This window comes from Megascapheus bottae, chromosome 10 (genome assembly GCF_031878675.1).
Source record: "Megascapheus bottae isolate mThoBot1 chromosome 10, mThoBot2.hap1, whole genome shotgun sequence".
NCBI classification, from domain to species: domain Eukaryota; kingdom Metazoa; phylum Chordata; class Mammalia; order Rodentia; family Geomyidae; genus Megascapheus; species Megascapheus bottae.
In genome coordinates this window covers 40,905,737-40,933,064 of record NC_143518.1, presented here as the reverse complement: position 1 = coordinate 40,933,064, position 27,328 = coordinate 40,905,737, and the positions used below count along the sequence as shown (strand labels likewise).

The window sequence follows — 27,328 nt, the reverse complement described above, 5'->3', positions numbered from 1 at the left end:
GCCTAATGTATACTTTGCTGAACTGAGAGAAAGGAGAAAGGCGGAAAAATCTAAGGGTCCAGATTCTTGTAATGTGCAGGTCCTTCTGGGCTTGCCACCAGTCTCTGAGCTTGATTCATTTCCCCTAGCTAAAGCTCAAGGGGAAACGCAATGAGGTATTTCAAAGGCCTATTCTTAGTTTCTGAGCCCAGAGTTGAGTCTTCTTCATCCAGGATGCTTGGATTCATTCCCTGCTTTCTTGAGGACATCTTGGTGCTCCTAGAGATTCCTTCATCCTATACCACCCCACACCTTCCAGAAGCTGGCAAGGAGGCTCTGGGAAGTGAGGTGGAACAAGACTTTCCTCCATCCCTACCCACTTCCAGGCAAGCCTGCGAGGCAGAAAACCAGTCTTAGCATTTGTTCACCCCAAGGGCATAGGCAGAACCACCCTCCAGGAGTCATAGGAAGGAAAAGGCGATGGTGGAACAGGGTTCAGGGAGGTGGGCCAGCAGGCTGAAAGGAGAAGAAAGGTGTCCCTTCTCCAGGCTACTTGGATAGCCCCTCAGGAGACTCGATTTCAGTGCCAAAGAGTTCCTTGTAGAGTGGAGGGAAAGCAGCTTGGACCACAATGGGATGGAGGTGTTGGAAGATCTGTAGCTTTTCTACATGCTGACTGCATAGGCTCCGGAGCTTCCCTTTGGGTGGCAGCTGGGGAAGGGTTAACGGGGAGAAGGGTCAGTACTTCAGCATTCTCCTCAGAGCAGTCAAATTCTCTTGCCCAGGCTGGACTGGACTACCCCTCCTTGTTTCTGCTCTATGTACTTGGCACTTTGGATCAGCCAAATCCCATTAGTAAAAGTATGTATGCATGTGTTGTTGTTGTTGTTGTTGTTGTTGTTTAATCCAAAACAAGGGCTGGGAGCATGTCTTAGTGATAGAATGCTTGCCTAGCAAGCACAAAGCCCTGGGTTCAATTCCTTTGTACCACATACACAGAAAAAGCCGGAAGTGGCACTATGGCTCAAGTGGTAGAGTGCTAGCCTTGCGAAAAGCCAAGTACAGTGCCCAGGCCCTGAGTTCAAGCCATAGGACTGGCCAAAAAAATATAAATTAGAAAATAAAAACTCAACGCTAAGTGAATGTATTCTGCATGCAGTCGGACCTCCGACACTAGCGCTGGAACATAGCAAAGGACTACTTGAGTGATTATACTGATGGATCTTTCACACTGCTTCCCAAGTAAATTGCCTAATAACAGCTCTAATTATAGCATTTCCCTAGCCTTGGGGCTCCCCATTGCCTAGAAACAAAGCCTTAACTCTTTCTATGGTACTGAAAATTCTCCCCGATTTTCCTCTGTTTTCAAACATCTTCTGCTGTTCTTCTGCCCCATCATCAATCTCTACTTCTGATCTTATACTTTACTCAAAAAGTACCATCAGCTATTCCCCATCTATACACTATTTTGCCTTCTTAGTTTTGCTCATATAGCTCATATTGATCATATTGGAATTCCCTTATGGAGCTCTCATAAAACCTTGTCTCTTGCCTGACTTTGCTAAATGCTACCTTTTCTAGGAAGCATTTATGCTTCACTCCTTTTGCACTCAGTTTGTTGGAATCCTTGTTCTATGCCCACATCTAATTTTTCCAAAAGCTTTTAGAACAACATACTGGGGACACAGAGACATGGGACACAAACAAACAAACACTGGAATCAAAATGTTCATTTATCAATTCATGAGTTGCATAAACAAGTCGTTGGAGTTTCCTTATTGCTACAGGAAGATTTTAATACCTGTCCTTATTGACTGGTTTGCCATAAAGATGACAGAACATATCACTGAAATCACTTTGTTAATCTCATTATTGTAACATTACATATGACATTCTATTCTGATAGGGTTATATTAGCAAGTATATAAGCCTCTTTATACCAGTCTAAAATATCTTGATGAGGGCAAAAACTGAATCTCTGTATCTTTCCACAGCGCCTTATACAAGCAGGTGCTTTGTAAATGTTGGCTATATTAAACTGAATTGCTCCCTAGAGGTCCCTTTTAATTCCAGACTCTTAACTTCCATCTCTGTGCACATGGAAGTAGTTGCTCATTTCCTCAGCCCTGGTGCTGTTGCAAGTTCTCTGACATCACTTGGCATTCAGTACTCCTTCTTTTGCACCCTCAGACTCTAACCCTGTTACATGCACTGATGTCGCAGATCTGGCATCAGTCCTGGCCTCTTCTACCCCTGAGACTGCTCCTACCTTTGCCAGAATGCCTTGTCGATGAGTCTTGCAGAGATGATGATGGAAGGCCAGCTCCAGATTGTACTGCAGCTGCTCCACTTTCCTTTTCTCTTGCAGCCCTGGTCTGTCTGAAGGAAGGGATGGAACCAAAGAGAGAACAGAAAGAATATGGATTCTACAGCAAAAGGGTGTGTTGGGTATTTTCACACATCTGGTGTTCTGAACTCTGTGTGTGTGTGTGTGTGTGTGTGTGTGTGTGTGTGTGTGTGTGTGTCTTGGTTTGGGAGCTGTTAGCTCTGGGACCTAGAGTTTGACTAGCTGTCTGCAAGGGGAAACTGGAGAGAGATGAAGGGGATGGAAACTTCTAACTTCAGTCTACTGTCTCCCTCCCTGATAACTTGATATTTCACATAGCCCATCTGCCACAGGGGGAAATAAAGGTTGGAAGAAAGTTCCAATTCTCCTAGAAGAGTGGCTTCAGATAGAAGCTACCCAGGCCCTTTCCAGGGCCTCTAAAGCACTCTATGACTCACTTCAACTCCCAAACCACCTTTTGACCTGTTTCCTTTAAATACCAAGAAGTCACATTTAATGCTGTAATTTCCAGTTAAAGGGGGCATATTGGCAGAGATAGAAAAATGATTTGCAAGTTCAGTTGGCAGCCAACCTACTTCTGCAGGTTCTGTGAGTTACTTAGCGTTCAGCTGGCTCAGGCTAGCCACTCTAGTCCAGTGGAGCTGGATACCTATAGCCACATTACTGCAGGTATTCTGTATAAAGGGATTTTGTACAGAGCAGTTATTCTCAATCTTCATGGCTTGGAGGAGGCTATTAAAATTTCAAGTGCAACTCAGACCAATGACATCAGAAACTCTGGAAGTTAAGAGCCAGGCAGCAGTTGGTTTTAAAGCACCCCAGGTGATTCCAGAGCATGCTACACAAGAGTCACTGCCATATACACCAACATTCAGACTAATTTCTATCAAGGAAGTGGCTCATTTCCTTTGATTCTCACTTCTCCCTGATCCAATCACACCACCTTACACTGCTTTTGGTTGTGTTCTAAGGGTCCTTTGCATCTTTATTTGAACTCATTTAATCTTACAGCAGTATTAGGTAGGGTTCATCCTGCTATCTCAAGCTAGCTCCTAGATTTAACCACATACAGAAGCCTAGACTCAATATCTGCTGTGCTTCAGTCCCCAGAATGTCCTTTCCCCCTGCCAGCCCCAGTCACACTCACTGGCATTGATGAGAACAAGAGCAGTGTAGAGGGCAATCTCGTCCTCGGAAAAGCGCAAGCCACTGAGGGAGTGGGAGAAGTCAAAGATGGAGCTGATGAGCTCATTGCAGCCTGATGGGGTAGAGAGCAGAAGAGTGAGCTAGGCAGATGAGACCATGTGCCCCAGATACCGCCCCCTGGGTGTTAGGGGCGGAGGGGAAGATCAGCCAGCTCTATACAAAAGGTGTCTTGGATCACAAAGCATTGGATGGGGTTGGCATCCAAATCCTCTCTCTCATTTACCACTGCCCCTCACCCAAGGCTCGAAACAGTTCCATGCCGCCATATTTGCCTTCAAAATAGACTGTATGATTATCAGCGTTGTAGGCCCGACACATCCTGACCAGCACAACCTCCATTGCTCCTGATGAGGGGAAGAAAAGATGGATGGATAGCATGAAACAAAGCCAGCAGTCTGTTTCTGCCCTGCTCAGTATCCTGGTGTCTTTAAGCCACTCCCTCCATTCAGCCTTTCCCACTCTGTGCTCTGTCCCCTTTCACCCAGGTCTGCCTCCCTATCCCATGGCACCTGCTTTTAGTAGTACGATCTGGTCATTCTGGCAGAACTCCATGAAGCCTGAGAGCCGCTTGGCAAACTCCACCACATACTGAATGGCTTCAGTCAGGCGGTGGGCACAGCGCTCCCACATCTCCCACATAGACTGCAGGGACAAAGGAGGGATCCCCTGTAGCCCTCTGTGTGGCCCTCTATGTGGCCCTCTGATCCCCCCCCCCAAGCCCCTAGGAGTTTCATATAATGAATTGTAGGTTGTACTTTCTGAACTCCCACATTCTCAACACTGGGAATTTTCAAAACCTACATTAGCACAGAGTAACTGGGGGGGAGGGGGTCAACTCCTGTCATGTGATCCCACTTACTACCAGCTTGGTACAAAGGAAACAAAGGAGAGATTAAAGGAACAGTAACTTTTCCTAACTCCAAGCTATGGTAACCTAGTAGTCCATGTAGCTCTTTTAATACTAGGCACTAAATATTATGTTGAAGCACTGCATTAGGCATAAAAGCCATATGAGATATAGCTTTACCCTCAAAGCCTACTTATTCTTTTTTTTTTTTGGTCCGTTGTGGGACTTGAACTCTGGGCCTGAGAGTTGTCCCTGAGCTCTTCAGCTCAGGGCTACCACCCTAGCCCTTGAGCCACAGGGCCACTTCTGGTTTTCTGGTGATTAATTGGACATTAGAGTCTCACGGACCTTGTAGTTCCCAGGCTGCCTTTGAACCTTGATCCTCAGATCTCAGCCTCCTGCCATGCCTGGCTCCCTACTTACTCTTCATCCCCTCTCCCCCAAACACACTATGGTCATCGTAAGTTTCAGAAGTTAGTGGGATATGCTATTTAGAGCAAGTGGTATTGTCAGAGCTAATAGATCTCAATTTGACTTTGTTTCCACTACTTTGTGATCATAAATAAATCTATACAGCAGTAAATGCCACTCTCATAAACTGGTTATTGGAAGGCTCGAAGATAATCTATGTAAGGTATTTATCATAATGTCTGGCAGAAAAAAGAGTATTCTCTATAACACTACTCAGATTCTGAGTAGAGTTAATACTGACCAAAGAGGAGGAGCAGGAGGAAGAGGAGGAGGAGGAGAAGGAGGAAGAGGAGGAGGAGGAAGAAGGGAGAATATATCAAAGTCTAGGTAGTAAAGGAATAGATTGGAAGCTGAATAAATTTTAATAGCAGGAAGCTGGATGAAGTGGCTCACGCCTATAATCCTAGCTACTCAGGAGGCTGAGATCTGAGGATCAAGGTTCAAAGCCAGCCCAGGCACAAAAGGACCTGAGACCCTTATCTCCAATTAACCTCTAGAAAATGGGAAGTAGGGCTTGCCTCAAGGTTAGGGTGGTAGCCTAGAGCTGAAGAGCTCAGGGACAACACCCAGGCCCAGGAGTAAGGTGGTAGCCTTGAGGGACAGCGCCCAGGCAGAACTCAAGCCCCATGACCTACAAAAAAAAAAAATTAATAGCAGGGGCTAAGGAAAAGCTCTTGTCCATCTGTTAGGGTGTGGACAGACACTCTGCCCACAGAGTATGTACTCAAAAGCAGTACATACACTTGTTGGGCAGCCTGTGTTTATCAACAGTATCTGTCCTCTTCCCCTCCAGCCCCTGTACTTGTGCAGGTATCCATCTCTGGGCACTCTCAGTGATAATGGGATATCCTCACTTGTCACATTCTCTGATCATACCTTCCTCTGGTAGCTGGTCACCTCCTCCCGGGAGAAGAGGTTATTACGCTGCCGGAGTAGGTCTTCCAACCGCAACTGACATGTCTCTCGGTAGGACTTGCAGACATTCTGTACCAGATGCTCTGGGGCCAGAGGAGAAAGGCATGACTCAATCTCAGTCAGCTCCTACCCCAACTCTTACAGGATGCTTTCCTGTTGGGTCTACCCTGCATTGCCTCCTATCTTGGCCCCTTGTCCAGGACCCCTTTACCTCCCAGGGGCTCATGTTTGGTTGACACAGCCCTCCCTGGTTTCCACCACTGCATCTACCTTCCCAGGTGCTTACCAATCTCTGTCAGAGAGGCATATGGTGCCTCTGGGGTCCTGTGGAAGTTGGGACTGCAGTAGCCGTCTGGACTCTGTCCTGGATCCCCAAACCCAGAGTGCCTGGGCCCATCCAAAGGAAGTCCACATTTGCCAGAAGTAATCTGGCTGTTTCTGTTATAGATGCTCTCTCTAGCCTCAGCCTTGGCCCTCTCAGGGCTGTAATCAAGATGGCAGGAGGCCCCTTTGGGCTCCATCTTGGCCAAGTTATTAGAATAGGGCAGCCCAGAGCTTGAGGCTCTCAGGAGACCAGGAGGACAGGCAGAGGCCTCAGGCAGGTCAGGTGAGGCCCCCAGGGGCAGCTGGCCATCTGGAAGCCCTAAGGTGTAGGTGAGGATATCTGCTCTATGGCCTGCTACTGGAGGAGTCTTGGCCACTTGCTCCTGTTGTTGTTGCTGCTGCTGCAGCTGCTGCTTCTGATGCTGGAGTTGTTTCTGTACTTCTGCATGCAGGCTGTCCCTCTGCTTCTTGGACATTCGGCCAAACTTGACAGCTGAAAGAGGCCAAGGGATCAGGAGTTTAGGAGGCAGAACATGCATGTCTCGGGACAAGGTCAGCAGACATAAGGTTCCTTCTATCTAGACAAACTGCTCTCTGTTCCCAAGCCCAACTTCTCTGGCCTTCTTCTAAGAACCTTTACTTTGGGAACTTAGGCTCTGGTCTCCTCCCACCCCTCACTCTGAATCAGGATATATCTGACCTGCCATTTCCATTTCCTGAACAAAATCTTACCGATGCTCAACTAGCTTCTAATAGTATCAGAATTCAAATAATGAACCTGGGCAGGGGATTCTGGCTTTCTGAGATTGGTGTTTGGTGGGGGGGGGGAGGTGTTGGGCAAGGGGGCCTCAGGCTGTATTGGGGTCAGCTTGCCTGTCTGGGAGGGCTGGAGGAAGAGGAGGGCTGAGAACACAGGTCTCCCTGTGGTCAGGCCTGCAGGCTCCCTGGTGACCTAGATACTCACCACAGCCCAACCCAGGCTCCGTGGCTTGCTTCTGAACATCCTCTTCTGCTCTCTCTTTCCTGCCTTTCACTCCCCCCCGCTACCCCTCCCAAGTGTGGGGGCACAGCCCCTCACCCTGCCTGCCCCTTTGCACCCCTGCATGTTTCCTTTCGCTTTGTTATTTTGAGCACTGAAAAGTGCTGACAGTCTCCTTCTGCCTCCTCATCACCTTGGGCCCCCTCCCCCAGCTCCTTCTGTGGTGGGGGACTTGAGGGGACCGACGAGGAGGTGGTGGGTGCAGACACAAGGAACATCTGTTCCCCTACGCCTCCTTCCGGGTCCTTAGGCCAATTCTGCTCCCATTCTTAGCCATATTCCCATGTCCTAGAATGGAATTGGTGGGGGGCAGAGGAGGATTCAGGGAGGGAGGTGAAGGTGAAGATACCCTAGGTCTTCAAAAGACACCAAAGCTAGAGGTGAGCTGGGCTAGAAGGACGCAGCATGAAGAGAATTCATCTCAGGAAGAAGGGACGAAAGGGCTGGGATCTTGAGAAAGAATTGTTGGAACAGAACCTCAAGTTGGGGACTCTGAACTTTAAGGGACTGACTCCGAAGGGAAGAGCAAGGGACTGTCAAGAGGAGAAATGGAAGGAGGTCTCGTGAAGGCATTTTGCAGGCCGATCCACCTAGCAGTCCTAGCTCTACAGTCCCTCCACAGGCTGCAGGAAAACCCCTGGCAGCTGCCTGTCTGGGCTCACCATCCCGGGACATGCCCAGCGCTAGGCACTTCTGCAGGCGGCAGTGCTGGCATCGGTTACGGCTGGTGCGGTCGATGGGGCAGTTCTGCTGGCGGGTACAGGAGTAGGCCACATTACACTGCTGGCTCCGACGGAAGAAGCCCTGAGGGAGGCATGGGGGAGGTCAAGGCTTCGTATCCTGGCCAGGCAAAGCGTGGTCCTGACCCACCTGTAACATAGCCACGACTCAGCCTCAGTCTTCTCATGGTCTTTCCTTTCCTTTCTTTTGCTTTGCTTTCCCTTTTTCTTTCTTTTGTGCTAGTCCAGAGGTTTGAACTCAGGGCCTGGGCACTGTCCCTGAGCTCTTTTGCTCAAGGCAAGCACTCTGCCACTTGAACCACAGCTCCACATCTGTATTTTTGATAGTTAGAGATAAGAGCCTCACAGACTTTCCTGCCCAAGCTGGCTTCAAATCATGTACCCCAGATCTCAGCCTCCTGAGTGGCTAGGATTACAGGCATGAGCCACCTGAGATTGGCTTATTTCCCTTTCTTTGTGTAATTTGCTCAATTTCTTTCAGGGAGACACCACTGGAAGCTCTTTAGCTGCCTCAGTTGACCCTGTGACCCTGGCCTCCCGCTCTGAAGAGGCGTGTGCATGTGTGTGTGCATGCTTACGTGTGTGCGTGTGTGCGTGCGTGTGGGGATGCCTACAACTTACCTTGCACCCCTCACAGGTGATGACCCCGTAGTGGATTCCAGATGACTTGTCCCCACAGATTTTACAAGGGATCACTTCAATTTGAGCTAGCAGGGAGAAAGAGACACACATCAGCCCAAGATACTTTTTTTTTTTTTTTTTTTGGCCAGTCCAGGGGGTTGAACTCAAGGTCTGAGCTCTACCACTCAAGCCATAGCGCCATTTCCAGCTTTTTCTATGTATGTGGTACTGAGGAATCAAAGCCAGGTCTTTGTGCATGCCAGGCAAGCACTCTACCACTAGGCCAAACTCCTGGCCTACTTTTATTTTTTTAAATTTAATTCTACCACTATGTACCTGGGCTAAAGACACAGTGCCTTTTTCTTCCCTGACTTCACTAGGCAGCTCCAGATATTTCCCTCTTGTAAAATGGAAGAAGTGAAGTGGCAAATGCTTCTCAGTAAAGGATCTCCCTTCCCCACAGAGGAGGAGCGGGCAAAGAGAGGGCAGCCTGGAGTCCTCTCAGCTTTATGGAGACAGAAAGCAGCTGCAGAGAGGCCACCTGCTCAGCTCTTCAAGTTGAATGTCTCCAGATGCCCCCACCCCCATCCTGTCTTGGGCTATAGGAATCCTCACTGCCTCATGACACCTGCTTCCCGCTCAATGGGGCTTTCTTTGTAGCTCCCTCCCCCACTGGGAGATCAGTTCCCATGGGCAGAGTGTGGGGCATGGCAGAAGATGGGGTACATCATGCAGGAGGTAACTGGGGGCTAGGCAGAGATACTAGTCATTCTCGGCCAGACGGAAAGCTTTGGGGAGGCTGCACAGAAGCAGGAACCAAGAGAGGGACTCACGGAGTAGGGGGCAGAGAATCTAGAAAGAAGCCACAGATGAGTCTAGGAGAGTGGAACTCCACAACCCAGCTTTGTTGACTGTCAGGAAGAGAATCAAATAGATTCTAGGCCCTTGGCTTGAGTGCACAGAAGGGAACTCTGCATGTGTCAGTATTAGAGGATGTACAAGACATCTGTGTCCACCTGTGTGAACAGTGGTTGAGATCTGGAGACCATCTTATTCACCTGCTCACTTAGCAGATGAAGGACAACGTCTGATAAGGCTCAGGTTCTCAAAGCTAGTTGCTTTTCAATATGCTGTCAGTTTTGCTTCTGCACCAGTTTGAACTCAGAACAAGTCTCATGTTCTTACACAACTGTCATGTTACCACTTGAACCATGCCTCTAGTGCCAGCTTTTTACTTGTTAACTGAAGATAAGTCTCATTTGCCTGCCTGGACTGATTTTGAACTACAGTCATTAGGTCTCAGCCTCCTGAGTAGTTAGGACTATATACATGGTTGAGCCCTTGGTACCTAGCTCATGATGCTGCACTGTGTGAAAGACTCTTGGGTCACAGATCACTAAACTTTTTTTTTTTGTCTTTTGTTTTTTATGGGGGGGGGGATCGAACCTAGTATGTTGCACTTGCTTAGCAAGTGCTTTACCACTGAGCTATATCTCAGCCCACTAAACATGTTTAAAAGCATTTTCTGCATATGTACACTGGGGCTGCGGGTCATTGGCATGTCTGCTTGTACCAGTGTACACATGAGATATTTGCATACTAGAGCTTGCTCATTGTGCACTAGTATCAGATTCTTGTTCCTGTTAAGCTCATTGTAAGCTGTGCTTGCTTACATTCCTCTGTTGCTTGCTTGATGGCCCCAGATTCATCTCCTGTTCTTTGCCTAGTCCCTGTCAGTGTTCACAGCTCTCTGTAGTTTTGAAGGTTTGGGATCCCAAGCCACTCCAGGTATTTTCAGCACTTACAGGAACCTATAGATGGTTTTTCCACCATCACTGATTGGTTGGTTTTCCCTTTGAGAGGGAGGCTAGGAGAGGAGGAAGCCAGAAAAAAAAGAGGAGGAAACCAGAAAAGAAGTGGTCAAAGCCTCTTTTTTGTTGTTGTTCAGTCATGGGTCTTGAAATCAGGGCCTAGGCACTGTCCCTAAGCTTTTTTGCTCAAGGCTAGTACTCTACCACTTAGCCACTTCGCCAGAGCTCCACTTCCAATTTCCTGATGGTTATCTGGAGATAAGAGTCACAGACTTTCCTGTGCAGATGGGCGCTTTGAACCATGATTCTCAGATTTCAGCTCCCCACCCCCCAGTATATAAAATATTGTTTTCAGCCTTTGAGTGGCTATGATTATAGGCGTGAGCCACCAACACCTGGCTCCAAAGCTGCTTCTTACCTGTGACAGGTCTTCCACCCTGGGAATAGAGGAAGTACCCTAGCGAGGGCAAATCCAAGCTTCCATCTAACAGTGGGCCTGCCCCCTGGTCATATGCAAGACCTCCTTATGTAGGGTGGACTGGGAGATCATGGCTTACTTACCACTCCTTGAATATTAGTTTCGCCATCTTTAAACTATCATCCTGTCAGGCCAGCCTTAGGCTGAGTCAGGGTAAGTAGCTGCCTTCTTGTAGAGATAGGACCACATGAGTGCTTTGCAATCCTTCCATCAGGACATGGTGCTTTCCCCCCACCTCCACTCATACTTGCCACCCCATACCCACATAGTAAGCTGTGGTCACCCCATGACCAGTGACAAATGGGTTTTCGATTCTTTCTAGTAAATTATGAGTAGAGGTCAATACACAGAAGGGAAGAGAGAATAAGAGGGGCAGAAAGTATGGGGGCTTTCATGCTTCTAGTCACATTCTGTTTGCCTCAGTTCTCTTGGCAGTGAGGTGAAGGTAAAAATAATATTGCCTGTCCATGAGTGACTCATATCAGATGACATTACCACCACATAGGGATAGAACACACCATGAGTGCCAGTTGCTGCTGACCCAGGTGAAACAAAGAAGCTGTGGACATGGCCAGGATGGGAGAAGAGTTTGGGCCCCACAGGTTCTGCTCTCACCTAATATCTTCCCCTCTATCTTGGTGATATCTCTCCTCAGTAGCCCTAAGACCAGAAAAAGGGGAGCAGAAAACATTGGTCACCCAACAAAGCAAGCAAGAGGGAGATTAGGCCAAGCCACAGTGGGAACTTGGGCTCTGGCCCAGCAGTCGACCACAGGCCTCCCTGCCTCTTCCCTTCTCCAAGAGCCACATCCGTGTGCGTGTATGCATTGACCACACAGGTGACCTGAGACATATCTCCCTGCCCCACAGCTGACCTGCTGCTGGTCCCGGCCTTAGGAACCTCACCAGAGTGTTACCAAAAGCCTGTCCTTTTCATAGGAAGAGGTAGCCAGCCAAGGAACTCTTTCACAAATACAGTATTTGGAAGCTCTAGAGCCTTGGACCTCAGCCTCCAGGCTAGCACCTCCTCTACCTCTTGCAAGCATAGTCCAAGGTAGAAGTATACAATGAGAAGCACACAGAATCAGAGACTCTCAGGGTCTGGCACTCTAGCTTCTCTGAGCTGGAGGGACTAATAAGTTCATGACTGGAAAAAATAGAGACAGCCCAAGGAAAGGAGAAACAGGGGCAGAAACATAGGCACACCTATGCTTGTGTCTTGGCCCTGTGTTCAATCCTCAGCATTACTAGGCTTCTTGTCCTATTCTTCCTCCTTCCCCTGCCACCTGCATCCCCTTCAATGCCATCCACCCCAAACCTCAAAGAGAAAGTACCAGTACTCAAGAGAGCGTGTGAGGCGGGGAAAAGATGGGGACTGGGGGATGGGAGTGAGAGAAGCTGAGAAACACCTCTGATAACTTACCTTCAAGACCTGCCCCATGAATGAACCAGTCCTAGAGCAGCAGTTGGTGGGAACTCACATGGGGAGAGGGAGCTGAGTAATCACAGGATTACTCAAACTGTTTCCTGGGAGCCTGGCCTGCCAGGAACTTACCATCTTTGGGCCTGACGGTGCCAGGAACCCGAGCCAAACAAAGGTCAGGAGCCTCATAGCCAGCTCCTACCCCACTGCTCCCACTCTTGCTTGGGAAGGGTTTTGTGTCTCACCTGCCACTCATTGTACTTTTCTCCTGAGAAAGATTCGAAAACTGAGGCCTAGAAACTCAGAATTGGCAGGGTTGGCATTAGGCTTCTGTAACTCTGGAATCAATGCCCTCAACCGTTAAGTACCCTCAACCAATAAGCTAAGTACCCCAAGGATGAAATGCCCAAAGGCACTTGAGAGCAGAATAGAGAGCACATGATTGGTTATCAAAAGAAAATCCTCCAATTCTATACTTCCAAAAGGAGAGAAACTAGAGAGAGAAAAATGTCCTTAATAGTTCCCTAAATTAGCTAGATTCTACCTTTTGCATTTCAAAGTAGGTCAAAGGGACCACAAGACAAAACAAACAAAAATGTAAATCCCTATTCAGGAGATTCTCCAATCTGGCTTGACAGTCTACATTTTTAATGATCTCTAGATTGGTACCTAAATTTGTAATGCTTTAGCCAACACTTTGAGTAGCAAGAATTTAGTCCTTCTGTCAGTTTTTTTTTGTAAGTGTGTGTGTCAGACTGTTCCTCCCAGGTGGGAAAGATAGGTTTGACAATCTCTTCCCGAGCTCTTTCTTCCTCCTATTTTTTTTTTTTTCTTTTGTTAGTGTTTGTGCTAGGGACTGAACCCAGTACTGCGACCATGCTGAGCACCCACTCTCACACTCATCAGGTTCTCTCTTACATCTTCCCTTCCTTCCAGTGTGACCTGTAAAACTTCATTGTGATGTAGGCTTAGAAAAAGAAAATGGGCCGGTCGTGGTGGCTCACGCCTGTAATCCTAGCTACTCAGGAGGCTGAGATCTGAGGATCACAGTTCAAAGCCAGGTACTGAAGTCTGTGAGATTCTTATTTCTAATTAACCACCAGAAAATCGCTGTGGCTCTAGGGGTAGGGTGGTAGCCTTGAGCTGAAGAGCTTAGGGACAGTACCCAGGCCCAGAGTTCAAGACTCAAGTCCCATGACCAACCAAAAAAAAAAAAAAAAGGATAGAAACAAGAAAAAGAAGTCGGGTGACGTGGCTCACGCCTGTAATTCTAGCTACTCAGGAGGCTGAGATCTAAGGATCAAGGTTCATAGCCAGCCCAGGCACAAAAGGACCCGAGACTCTTATCTCCAATTAACCTCTAGAAAATAGGAAATAGGGCTTGGCACAATGGTAGGGTGGTAGCCTTGAGCTAAAAAGCTCAGGAACAGCACCCATGCCGAGTTCAAGCCCCATGACCCCACAAGAAAAAAAAAAAAAAAGAAAGAAAGAAAATGAAAATGGTCCCCTGGATTGCTTCAGAGATTGTAGGTTCCCTAGGAAGCATCTCATCAGAGGCTCATATGAGAAGAAATACGGTAGAGGAAAACCTCCTCTGCCTCCAACCTCCTCTAATCTCACAGCTGCGAGATCCATTGATAGTGCTCTTTGAATGTATCCAGAGCCTTGCCCTGGGCCATGTCCAGGTGCCCTGTGCCACAGAGAGGAAGTGGTAGGAGCAGAGTAGCAGCAGCAACCCAGGGCCATCTCACTCCTCAAACCCCAGAACCACCTCCAGAACAGTGGAGAATGATTCAGATGGGATTGATTCCTGGAATCTTCTCTTCCTCTAAGGCCCTATCCATCTACAGCTAGGCCCTTTTCTTTTTAAGTTGCTTCTCTCTAATACCCACTGCATAAGGAAGAATTAATAACTATAGAAAAAGCACCGGGCACATTCTTTTGGGGGGCTTGAACTTAGGATCTGGGCACTGTCCCTTTGCTCTACCACTTGAGACACAGTTTCACTTCTGATTTTTTGCTGGCCAGTTGGAGATGAGCGTCATGGGACTTTCCTTCCTCCATCTGGCCTCTAATTATGGTGATCAGTCTCCCGAGTAGCTAGGATTCCAGGCATGGACCGCTTGTAGAAAGATTTTTGAATGATCACAACAACCTTGTAGAGGAGGGACTACTAGACTTGGTCTCTCAGACGAGACCTAGGGAGACTCAGATCTGCCACTTGCTGGCACTGGTCACTCTAACTCTGGAGCTAGTGCCCTTGACTGTTATGTATCCTATGAGGGTGAGATACCCAAAGGACCACAGAGAGGGGTGAGATGGGGCAAGATTATCTGCCACAGGAGAAGGGAAAGAGTAAAGTGAGAGGAGTGGGTTAGACAAAATTTAGGGAGAAATTCACAGAACTAAAGCCCAAACTCATGTGTAGTACAAAGAGCCAGAGAGATGTCCCCCCTCCTGCTAAGGTGAGACAATGTGTTAAGCCTAACTCGTGACAGACCATAGCTCCTTTAAGGTGTGGACCAGTTTCTTGCCTCTTTCTTTGCAGTGATGAATGATAAATGAGTGAGAAATAGAAACACTTCTCTTTTCTTAGCCGAGGCCCTTCTCTTGCCACTGAGACCACAGCTCCAGCCAGGGGTCCTCTGTGTACCCCAATCTGTTACCAGCCTCAGCTCTCGGTTCCCCCCAGCTTCTGCAATGCTGAAAACCAAGGTGGTTGGCACAACCACAGGAGCAGGAGGAGGGTTGGGTAGGGAGGCACCTGTCTGCCTGGTGGACACTACCCCAGCCCAGACTGGGCTCTCCCCACAGTCCCTGGTGAGAATTTTCTGCTGATACACTCCGATCCTAGAGCTGAGAAAATAGTGAAGCTAAAACTCAGGTGGGCGAGAGAGAGAGTCTGGGGTTTTGCAAAGCCATGAAAGACAGCCAGCCTCCTGAAACCCCCTCTTGCTGCCCCCGCCACCCCCGCAGTCTGGGACAGGAGAAAGAAGGGGAAATAAAAGAACCCAGTGAAAACAACCAGTGGATGGGGGGAGGGGATGAATCACCAGGAAGAAGCTCTGAGGAGTGGGAGCCCGGACGTCACAGTGTCATACTCAGAGGCCTCCCTTGCCTCCAGAGCCTCAGGTCTTGGTTCATGGCACCACCACTGCTCTGGGAAGCCAGCAGACCCAGAAAGACCCTGGTGCTGGGCCAAAGGCCCTACCTTGTTACCATCCTGACATTCCAAATAGACATCCCCATCCTTTTTGAGCCTTAGAGCCCCAGGGAAGGGGGGTTAGATCTCAGGAAGAACTAGGCATCAGGCACCTGAATGAGATTCCAAACTGCCTTTCTTGGAGAGCCCTAGGCATGGGCTCAGTTTGAGCTGGTGTAGAGGCAGGGGAGGGGAAAAGTGCACTCCCGACCGGAACAGACATATTAGCATATATTATTTTCACTGTGATGGGACAGGCTAAGTCTTTACATTCTAGTTCCTTTGGCTCCAGGCAGTTGGGATTTGTGCTAGGAACAAAAAGAAAGGAAAGGAGCAAGATGCAGAAATGATGCAAGGAAGATCCTAGCAAGATGCTAAGAAGGAGCATCAGATGGCCTTGGACCCTATGGGTGAGCTATGTGGCTCCCTGGGGACTTGCAGTTCTTTATGGCTCATTATTCCTCATTATCATGATAGGATTAAAGATCAGGGCCCAGAGAGGGCAGCCATGTAACCTCTCACCCTTTGGCATCTACCTCCCTATCTAGGCTCAGTGCCTGGGTCTCAGTATCTATTGGTTCTGCATTGGCCAAGCCCCTTAGGGTGAGATAGTTGGATTACCCTCTGGCCAGCTGGGAGCCGGTTTGGTTAATGGATACCTTCTCTACCTGTCCCTGTGTCTGTGCCTGGTGAACTGCACTTCAGGAGTTCTCAGGTTTCACACTACACAGCTTTGGTTCTCTTGGTATGTTCAATCCACATCTCCATCTAGACATCACTCTGTGATACATCAGTCCTGTGAGTTTAGTCTCTACATCACTTTACTTCCTGGGCTATTTCTGCTCCTTGTTTGTTTGGCCTTAGTGTTTGGGTGTGCCACAGACATCAAGCTTCACAAACGTCTAACTCTCCCCCCGTGTTAGTGATTTAGGACTACAAACTTGGGGTTTTGAGACGTTCAGAAATGCCCACGTGAGGACCAGTGGCACTCACCTTCAAACTGGTTGAGATTCCCCTCTCCTAGACAGCTGTGTGTATGTCAGGGGTAGATTCAACACAGAGCAGCCCAACTGTCTCTTTAGATACTTCCAGGAACCCCTGCCTTTGTGCTGGGCTGGAAGCACACCCACATGGCGTCCTAGGGTTGACGTGCTCATTTGGAACTATTTGTGGGAAGCCCAGCCTACTAGCCCTTGCTGTTGGTGGAGAACAGCTAGAAAAGATGCTCCTACTTGCATCGTTCCATACTTTTGGCTCTCCTCCTACCCCTCATCCACGGCAGCATACACCTGCAATGCAATCTCATTCTACTCACAGAAATGGAGTTCCTGGACCAGGAGTTTGGCCTAGTGGTAGAGTGCTTGCCTAGCATACATGAAGACCGGGGTTCAATTCCTTAGTACCACATACATAGAAAAAGCTGGAAATGATGCTGCGGCTCAAGTGGCAGAGCTCTAGTCTTAAGAAAGGCCAAGGACAGTGCTCAGGCCCTGAGTTCAAGTCCCAGGCCTGGCAAAAAAAAAAAAAAGAGAAAAGAAATGGAGTTCTTTCTTGTCTCTATCTCCTTTTCTTCTCCTCTGGGAGGGAAGAAACTCTTTTATAACTCTTGGGGCATAGAGAATCTAGGGTTCACTCCTTGGTCCTCCTTCATAGTTGGCATTGTTGTATTTAATTTCCTTGTTTTGCAGATGAGATACAAGGACCTCAATGACTTGCCAGAGGTGCCAGAATGGTGCCAGAATCTGTTTGTTAGACTCTCAGTCCATGGGTCTTTCCAGGACCCAATATGACCTCTCTTCTGTGGCTTGTGGGAAGACCCCAGGTTGAGGCTGAGGCCATTTCATGCCACAGGGACACAGGCTTCCCTTTTCTTCCTTCACCCTGTGCTCTGAGCAGTTCTCTAGAGGTCCTCCGTGAGCCATCTGACAGACACCTGCCTGTCAGTTGTTGGCTTAGTGTTTCTAAGCAGAAAGGGACTGATGCTGAGGGTTTTCTGCTCCTATCTCTACTATCCTGATTCTTCTCCTAGTCCTTGAATGGGTGACTAAACCTGGAGGACTATGGACATATGTTTATCCTGGATGGAAGGCACTTAGATCTTGCATCCCTGGACGGGCAGAAACTGTGGTATCTGTGAGGTATATAGATTCTGACATTCTGACCTATTGTTGTCTGCTAGCCTCAGTATACTCTGACTGTCCTGCTTCAGAACAGAGCAACACCTCTGGTAGGAGGCACAGAGGAAAATATTTCACTAGGAGCCTAGAGAGTAATTCAGAACTCCAGTAATTACCCTCTACCAGCTCCCTGCTGTGCCCCACAGCACTCCCCTCCTAGGGTCTCTGCTTTTGTGAACCTAGGGGCAGGACACCGCAGGCATTATCAGATAATCTTAACAGAACTTATAGCAAGAATTCCACAACTGTGCTTTCACCACTGCTGAAATAAAGAAACTGCCTGCAGAGAGAAAGAAAGCAAATTCCCAGCCACTCCGCCCAGCTTTGTCCAGCTTCCAACCGCTCTTGACCTTGACCAGGACACACCCTTCCAGGGAGGAGCCCTCAGATTTGTTCATACTGTTCCCAAGACACCCTCCACTTGAGGCTCAGGGATGGTGGCCGGACTCCCAGGCTTCCCCCGCACCCAGGTGACCCCAACTCACTTACTTCTCATGATTGAACCTAGGCTTGGTGGCTTGGCTGGCCTTGGCTCCCTGTCCTTCTCAGCAGGGTGGTCCAGGTACAGGGCACAGCTGGCAGTGGATGTGGGGGTGAGGCCCTCTCAGCAGAGCCCCAGCCTGCAGCTCTGCACTTAGCTTTCCCCCAGTGCTTCTGAAGGGGGGGGGATGTTAAACTCCACAACACACAGGTGGCTAAGTGACAACCCCCGTAGTCCCCCAGGGGTGTAATGAGTAAGATGACAGGCGCTCCACGTGGCCAATCTAGGCCTGGGGCAGGGTATGAGGGGTGGAGCAACCAATCATAGGGGGCGTTGGAAAATTCCAAAACCACATGCAACAGCTACCCGCGGTAAAAGCTGTTTCCACTACTTGCCAGGGTAGTTCTGGCTGGGGAGCCGGAATGGACCTCCTATTCCCCTCTCTGAGGACCTCAGCCTGACTCGCTTTGCCAGGGGACTCCAGGGACAGGAATGTCCCAGAGGTAAGTCACAGGATGTCTGCTGGGGGTGGCAGCACATGCCACTGAAACCCTGTGAATTAACCCAGCCTGTTATGTCTGAGGTTGTCTAACCCCCACCTCCTCCTTCCCTATGTTCTTCCCTGCCAACATGCGAGGGAACATGAAATTCTAGTAGTAGCAACAATTATCAGGCAAATACTGAGAATCGGCAGGAGAGGCAAGTCCATCAGACATTTCCTTAGGGGCAACTTTGCCAAATCGGAATGCAGATGGTGACATTTATCACTAACTTATAATCGTAATAATAGTGCTTACTAGGTGCCAGAAATGTTTCTAATAGTTTATGTGGCTTTAGCTAATCCTCACAAAGTATTTTCCAAGGTAACTTTCCCCTTTCAAAGATGAGAAAAGCAAGACCCAGAGAAGTTAAGTGACTTGCTCAAGGTCACAGACTTAATAACTAGTAGGGACAGGATTTGAGCCCAGGCAGATTTGAACTCAGCTCTCCCTTAAAGGGCAGGAGGTTTCTCTGGTTCAAGTCTGCTTTTGAAGGTCTCTGACTCACATGCCGACTGGCTCAAGTTCCAACTGATAGATCATATTTTAGAGGTATACCTTAGCCTTGAGGATTCACCTTCAGGGCTTCTTAAGAGTAACACTGCTTCCTCCCCCTCCATCCCCCCACACCTCATTCCCCCACATCTGGGAATTTCTTCTGGTTCCTGGTCTTAGATCCTCTTGGGGTTATTTTGTTGTTTTTTTTTGTTGTTGTTGTTACTGTTTTGCCAGTCCTGGGCCTTCAACTCAGGGCCTGAGCAATGTCCTTGGGCTTTCTCAAGGCTAGAGCTTTACCACTTGAGCCACAGCATCACTTCCAGCTTTTTTCTATGTATGTGCTACTGAGGAATTGAATCCGGGCCTTTGTGCATGCTAGGCAAACACTCTACCACTAGGCCAAACTTCTGGTTTTCTTGGAGTTATTTTAATTCAGGATCTGTTCTTTCTAGCTCTTGGTCCTTGATTGGCCCCGAACATTTAGATTCTTTGAGCCAACTCTCCTGAGAGGTCTTTGATCTTGCTAGAAGTCCATAAGCAACTACTCAGGCAGTGTGAACCTTTTCAAACAGGCTTTGAGAGCTGGGCAGTGAATGGGAAGAGGGCTTGTTGGATCCTCATAGTAGCACTTATTGGGCTTAAGACAGGAGCTGGAGACAGTGTCCTGGCTAAGGTTTCTGTGTAAAGGATGGAGAGTCGGAATGGTTTGACTTCTCCCAGTTCCCACTGCTCCAAAAGTCCCCCTCTCGCTCCTCCCCCCTCCCCTAGCTCACATACATCAACGTCACTCTCTGACCCGCTTTCCACCTAGGGCCCTGCTCAGCATTTCCGTGAGGCCTTGTGGCTACCGGCAGGCAAGGCTTGATCAGGATTATGCTGAGCAAAGCAGTCCCCACCTCCGGGAAGGATGTCAAATCCTAGATAGTCCCCAACCCTGTCCTCCGGCACAGGGAGGAGGAGTGCTGAGCCCTTTGGGGTGGCCCTGCCTAGAACAGGGAGGCTTGATGGTTTGAGCAGTTGAAGGGAAGGACTTATGGGAGAAATGGAGAACTCTCATTGGATCAGGCACCCAGGTTAATGGAAGCCTTTTCCAGAGTACCACAGGCTACTGAGCGCATATACTGTGGCCCTGCTAGAGGTGTTGAGTTTTGCTACTGAGATGAAGCACATGCATTTTCTGGGGGGGAATAATCTAAAGAAAAATGTATCCATTAAAAAGTTCTGTTTGAGGGCTAGGAATATGGCCTAGTTGTAGAGTACTTGCCTAGCATGCAGAAAGCCCTGGATTTGATTCCTAAGTACTACATACAAAGAAAAAGCCAGGAGTGGTGCTGTGGCTCCAGCACTAGAGAGCTAGCCTTGAGAAAGCTCAAGGTCAATGCCTAAGCCCTGAGTTCAAGTCCTAGGACTGGCAAAAAAAAGGAAGTTCTACCTGAGCTCCAGCCTTCCCACAGGCTCTAGTCTTTTATGGTCCCAGGGCAGAGAGTGTCCATAACTCATCCTGTTTCCTACAGATCAAAGGCTTTCCTGTACTTCTGCACAGCACAGCCAGGAACCAAGCTTGTTCACGCTTCAGGATGTGTTAACCACAGAGATGAACACCAAACCTGGCTCTGCTGCCACAAAGCCTGGGGCCTCCAATTGTGGCATCCCTGAGTTTCGAAGGCTACTTGCCACCCATCACCACCTCTCCAGCTCCTCCCTTCCCTGGCCCACCAATCTCCCTCTGGCCTCCCTCTCACTTCCTGTGTGTCTCTGTCCAACTTCTCTAACCTCTTTTCCTTTGTTCTTTGTTTCTTGACAGCTTTCCCTTACCAGGCTTCTTCTCTTCCCGTTGCCCTTGTCTGTGGGTTGGTTCTTCACTGTCCCATACTTTCCTCAGGCTTGCCTCCTTTCCAGGCTATCATTTTTACCTGGCTCCTCTACCTCTGTCCAGGCTTGAGGCTTTTTTTTTTTTTTTAACTTCTAGGCCTCCCAGAGTCCTTGATGAATTTTCTATCACCACAACTTAGCACCAGTTCTTGGTCCCAAGCCCCTACTCACAAGTATGGGTCTTCTTTGCAGCCAGCAGCTCTGGAAAGAGAAAAGAAAGGTTCAGTATCCACAGTTGAAGGCACTTCTCCCAGTTACAGGATTCATATCATTCTACTCCATTCCTTCCCAGCAGAGCTTGGCTTCTGAAAAGAAGCTGGGGCACCTTTGCCAGCTCCAGCTCTGCCGGAGCCAGCCGGCAGCGAACCAGGATTCCTGACCTTGGGGGTGAAGACTGGGAAAAGAAATAGACAAGAAAAAGATGGTGTCGGGAGGACTACAGCCTAAGTGAGAAGCCCAAGACTCCAGCCTAAGGCGAGCTTAAGACTATAGCCTAAGGCTGTGAATTTAAGACTGTAACGCCTTTTATTTCAAGTTCCAATCTTAAATGCTTTTCTTAAAATCAGGAAACTGCCAGGGGTTACATTTGTACAAAACAATGATCAAGTCTCAAATAGGTTAAATGAGAAGTGAATGACACAGCCCAAAGTTGTCATGATAACATCTTGTGCAGGTCTAAGGTCATTGACCCCATACTTGGTCCCCAACACAGCTCTGCTTCCATCTCTGCCCTTCAGCCATGCGGGCCCTCTTCCCGGTCCTCAAAGTGCCAGGCTCTTGACTGCCTCCTGGACTTCTCCCATGCCACTCCTTCTGCCTGGAGTGACCTTCCCTTCCCTACCCCTTAATCTACCAGCCTCTCATCACCCTTCAGGTCTCAGATTCTGTCCATTCCCGAGAAGCTGTGCAGGCACTCTCCCCTGCCCTGAGGTTTACCCACTCAACACCTTAATGACCTTAAGTATGCCGTGATCTGTAAAATGGGTATGCTGTGCTAGATTGTAAACCTTAGGAAGACAGTGCCTATATCTGTCTTGTTCACCTTCCTGTGCTGGCAATGTCTAGAATACTCCATGGTACTGGTACATTATAAGTACACTGTAAATGTTCTGCACACAGAGCAAAATCTGCATGAGAACAAAACTCTTGATTGCTGATCCATGCTTGAAAGTATCCAGAAGTTTCAGAGGTGTGGGGTTGGGGGCAAAGCAGAGAGCTTTGTACACAAAAACCCTCTCTGGCCTCCATCAGCCAGACTTCATTGGCCTGCCATCTGCCTAGGAAGAATTGCTTCTCCTCTGCTGCTGTGCTGTGTGATCAGATGTGGATGAAGCGGAGGCAGAGAACACAGGTGGGTGGGTGTGGCTCTGTGTGCTGGAGGCCCACCCAGGAGGAGCAGCTGCTGAGGGAGGAGCCTTAACCAGAGCTTGGCTATAGAAGCATTCCTTCACAGAGTTATGAAACACCTGGAAAGGGAGCCTCTGGGAAGAAGCTTCCAGACCAGACCTCGATCTATTTCCTATATCCGCATAACAGCAGTTCATAGAACCCATGGCTAGTCTTTTGTCCCAGCTATGCCTATAACTTCCCCAATCACTGACTCTGTCCTGTTACTCTTTTCTCCTTCTCTTGTCCAATCCTGTCACACAGACCCTGTCTCCAATATCCTCTCCAGTACCTCCTCCCCACCCCCATCACTGTCCCTCTGTCCTGGGGATGCTCCCCCCACAACTAGGCTTCACATACTGGGCTGTTGTGGTGCCAGGTGTGCCTGGTGACCTGGGATCCCTAGGTCTGCCCAGAGAAGGAATGACACTACCCAGCCCCACCCATCCTCATCATCCTACCCAACCCCACCTAGCTTCCTTCCTGAAGTGGCACCCTCATCCCTCCTCTAGCTTTGCACTTCAGAGTGGTCCTAAGTTGGTATGGAGGAGCGGAGGGAGTATGCTTCCCTTGCCCACAGAGCAAGCTGTTCTTCCACCAGGTGGCCCTGGTGCTCAACAGCTCTGGCACTCGCTCTCACACATTTCCCTGGGTACTCACACTGACCAGACATGGGGTAAGGATGCCTGAGTTAGTCCATTGGTGGGGACTAGGGCTAATCCAACTCTCTGTCCCTCCTTGTGCTTGGCCCAGTGCCCCACATTCTCTGCAGAAATGAAACCTCATATTTCTGGGCCAATGAGGAAAAGTGCCAGGCTAGTAGGCTTGGGCAAGTAATGGGTGTGGTTGCTGTCCCCCTCCCCCTTTCACAGCAGGACAGGACAGGTTCCTCCACTGGCGAATGAAGCAGCCAGCCCCCCTGCCCCTGGCCAGCTGAAATTGGTAAGCGGGGACCCTGCCATTTCCCAGAGGCACATTCACACCTGGAAAGGCGACCTTGTTCTGATTCTTCATTCTTCCAGCTACCTTGACCCTTCTCTCCCCTCTTTCTCATACCCCAAATTGTCTTTCTTTTTTTTCTTCTCTCCTTTATTCTCCCTGGATAGGGTTATTGCCACCTCCCCTGCCTTTCCTGTTTCCCTGTGTTAGGTTCCAGTCTTTTCTCCTGTTTCTTCATTTTCAATCAGGACTTGTCATATCTTATATACCTGGTCTTCCCTACCAACTCATCTCCCCCATTCTCTGCATTCCTATCTGTCCCCTTCACTACTTGCCCAGGGTCTTCCCATCTTTCCCCTCCTCCGAGCCTCCTGACAGTCCCTTCCACCTGTTTGCAGGGCTGTGGAGCCTCTTACCCCTGGAGGCTCGATGGTGTCTCTGTGGGGCCCTGTCCATGGGGCAGCTCCCTTGGTGCCGTCCTTGCTGCCCTGGCTGCCCAGGAGGGCAGGGAGCAGGGCCCAGGGGAGGGAGGAGAGAGGAGGGAGGGAGCACCTGGCCATCAGCAGGCAGGGAAAAGGAGTGGCTGGCAGAGCTATCTGGGCACCAGGAGGGAACTTGGGGAGAGTCTAAAAAGCTAGAGATTGGAGCCTTTGAAGGGAAACAGAACAGATGAAAGGAAGGGACCTAGCATTTAGCACTCACCTACTATGTGTCTGGCTTTGCCAGGTCCTGTATGTAAATCATGATACTGCTTTATGAAATTCCTCATAACATCCACCACAGGAAACGTAATTTTGTTTCAGATGAACCAGAAAGTCAATCAAATGATGCTTAAAGATATTAAATACTTGCTTCAGAAGTTACACAGAATGATGCACGATTGAGTTATGATTTGAACCCAGATCTTTGGGATTTCAGAATCCTATAGTTTCTACCAGACTAAGACAGGTGACAGAATAATGGGGATGGGGGGGGGGGGGAAGGGGCAGTGAAGGAGAACATGTTTCTGCTTCTTCTTTGGGATGGGGTTAGATTCATCCAGCTGTATTTTTGTTTCTTTAAGGACACTATGTGTCCCTGCTTCTTGCTTCCATTTACTATGGTCTGGATTGTGGGGGATGGATTATGAGGAGACCTCCCCCCTCTCCCCCTGAGTCTGAGCCTGCCCTCATTGAAGCCTTCTTTGAGGAGAACTGAGGAACAAGGCTTCTGTGGATCTGGGATGCTGCTGTTCTCCTGCCCAGCCTCGGTCCAGAGTTTGATTAGCTGGGCCTGGCACTCCTGGTTACCCAACAGGCAGCTGGCCAGGGGCCAGGCTGCAGAAAAGGCTCCCTGGCACCTCCTCCCTCTTGCTCTCTCTCCCAGCTGGTAAACAGCAGAACAGGAGCCAGCCACACCACAGCCTCGTGACTCGCCCACTCCCCCCACCTGGTGCACGTGGCACCTGGCATGGATTGGGTAGGCAGCTGTCCCCTTTTTTCTTTGCCCTCCCACGTCACCATCCTTTGCTCTCGCATAACCCTGGAACTTCACATTCTGCTTCCATCAGCACCTCTGTCCCACAGTAGTTCCCAGAGTCTCCAAGAACTATAGCTTGAGGGATAAGGATGGGAAGGTGAGAAGGACTTTCTAACTCCTAGAATGACAAGGGGATGGGAAGGAAAAAAGGAAGGTAGATTTGAGGCCCCTTCTGCACTGAGAGTCTGAGGGTATGTGTTGGTACCCATGTCCTTTTTTATATGGTATACTCTAGCAGAACACAATAATAGTCTGTTTCAGGGCTCTACCTCTTGGGGCAATTTTGAAGTAAGATGCCAAGCCTGGAAACATCACCCCACCCAGAAGCCTCCAGGCTGATAAGTGGAGTAGGCAAGAGGTAGCAAGAGAGAATGCCAGCAGCATAGATCTGTTCTCCTTTCCTCCAGAGAGAAGAACATGGCATCTCTCTTTCCTGGTCCTTGTCTGTCCTTGGCTCTTTGGTTTTCTGTGCCTCTCCAGTGTGTCGCTTCATCTCTCCTCCTTAGGCTTCTCTTCCTCTGTGACACTATTCCTTCACCCAAACCATAGCCACGGCGGGGGCAGGGGGGGCAATGAAGAATGCACCTCCACATCCCCAGATACCACTTCCAGAGTGCCACTTCCTGCTGCTGGGTGGAGTAGGCAGGAAGTGATGGGGGGGGTTGGGAAGATAGGGGTTCTGGCCTCTAGGCCAAGTTTCCTAGACTTTCTCTGCTCTAAATATGGATGGGTTGGGTTCTTTATCTACTAGGCAAGAAAGGACTTAAGTTGTTCTTTTGGGAAGTCCCCTCCGAGAAACCTTCCTCCCTCTTGCTAATCACAGCCCCTTCCTTTCCGGAGGTTATCAGTCCTTTCAAAGCTGTGTACTGGTTATTTCCTTTTCAAATAGTCTTACATTCTTATGCAAGGAAGAGGCTGATAGGGATCAGAGAATCATTTCACTTCCCCTTCACCCCACATGCCCAAGTCCCTTTATCTGGCTAGGGAATCTCAAAGCAGGGGGCAAACAGCCTGGCGGGGTGGTGGTGGTAGTGGCTTGACTCTGGGGAGTAGTTGCCAACTTTTTCTTTCCCTTCCTCTCCACCCCCTAAACCACAGAAACCACTTAAAGATCAGAGCAAGCCTATCCTTCCAGGGAGGGCCTAGGGGGTAAAGATGGAAAATAAGTTGGACTCAGAGCCTGTGATACCACACACAGTCCTTCCAAGCCCCATCCATGGCAGGCAATGTCCTGTAAGACACTGACTCAGTGATTAGGGATTGCTTTTCTTTGGGTCTGAGGGATTCCATATCTGAGGAGCCCTCAATTTACCAGAATGGCTTCAGGAAGGTAGTTTCAACCATTGACTAAAAGGTCAATGCAGACTCCATAAGTAGCTACAGTCTCTCATCTCATTGCATCCAGCCCTCCCCTTTGAAATCACAAAGGCCATGGTGGCCCTAGCTTCTGGCCTTGAACTTCAGTGACTCTGTTCAAACCTCTCGTCCAAATCAATTCAACTTGAGAGTCACCCAGACCTAGAAGTGCTGAAAAGCACGGACAAGCTGGAGCTCTGATTTCTAGAGTCAAAAGGCTAGTAGTGATGTGGTCTGCTGGGCATCAGCTGTGGGCCTTGAGGCCCTTTGAATCCCTCGGTGACCACATCAGTCACAAGTGGCAATACCACTGTGAATGCTGGGAGAACCGCTTCCTACCTCATAGTTTCCCATGAGCCTCTGGGTTGCCCCTAAAGGTAGAGTCTTAGTTAGACACCTTTCTTTACTGAAGCCAAGGCTTACTTGTGGGGCAGTTTGCTTAACCTCTTTGATCTCTTCTCTCATTGTGAAATAGGAATCATCATCATATCCACTGAGTGGTTGTGATGACTGAGATAAGACTATAAAGTAGTGGACCTGTCACAAAGTTCTACAGCTGAAAATATGTATTTTATGCCCTCTCTTCCACTTCTTTGTTCCTCCCTTTCATTATCCAATCCCCATTTTCTACTCCATACCTTATTACCAAGTGGTATTGTTCATTTTATGGTTTGTCTAATATCTGTTTTGATCTTTGCTTTATCCAAGGCCTAGCATCTCACAGATCTTCCCTAAATTGGAGGAATATTATGAATGTTTTATGAGCTCTAACGTTCATATTAGATACTTCCAAATCCAGCTATTTGCTAAGGATCCTTAGTGGGAGTATTGTAAGGCTGAAGTACAAATTCTGTATAGCCACAGAGATAAAGCTAGAAGGTGGGCTTCTAGAGACCGCACTTATGAATTCCAACTGCCGGGGTGTGAAGCAATGGGAGAGCTCTCATCTTGGGCAACGAGGACCCTTTCAGCGCGACCCAACTGAACTAGAACCTGGGGAGTATTATAGTGAGGTGATCTCCCTGTCCAAGTCTTTATTCAGCTCAGCTGAGTCAGGCTCAAGGTCACATTGGATAACAGCAGGACTGCACCTCTATTGGCAGCTGCTGGAAAGAACAATTGACTGTAAGGCTAATCTGTGCCGAGCACCTGCCACTTAT

The 27,328-nt window shown here is 48.9% G+C and overlaps 1 protein-coding gene and 1 long non-coding RNA gene across 2 annotated transcripts; one reads left to right on the top strand and one right to left on the bottom strand.

The window, feature by feature from the left end:
• Window positions 1-348: 348 nt before the first annotated feature.
• Rorc (RAR related orphan receptor C) lies at window positions 349-23,801 on the bottom strand. The gene is made up of 11 exons (XM_090340985.1): window positions 23,711-23,801; window positions 21,141-21,170; window positions 8,490-8,575; window positions 7,791-7,932; window positions 6,052-6,582; window positions 5,727-5,848; window positions 4,042-4,174; window positions 3,769-3,876; window positions 3,474-3,584; window positions 2,249-2,358; window positions 349-690 (listed from the first exon to the last, which is right to left on the bottom strand). The coding sequence occupies exons 1-11, from the start codon at window positions 23,748-23,750 to the stop codon at window positions 529-531; spliced, it is 1,575 nt and encodes a 524-aa protein (XP_090197111.1). The 5' UTR covers window positions 23,751-23,801; the 3' UTR covers window positions 349-528.
• Window positions 17,616-21,910, top strand: LOC150058260 (uncharacterized). The gene is made up of 3 exons (XR_016536861.1): window positions 17,616-18,049; window positions 18,459-18,563; window positions 20,612-21,910. It is a non-coding gene; the product is annotated as an uncharacterized LOC150058260 (long non-coding RNA).
• Window positions 23,802-27,328: the final 3,527 nt, after the last annotated feature.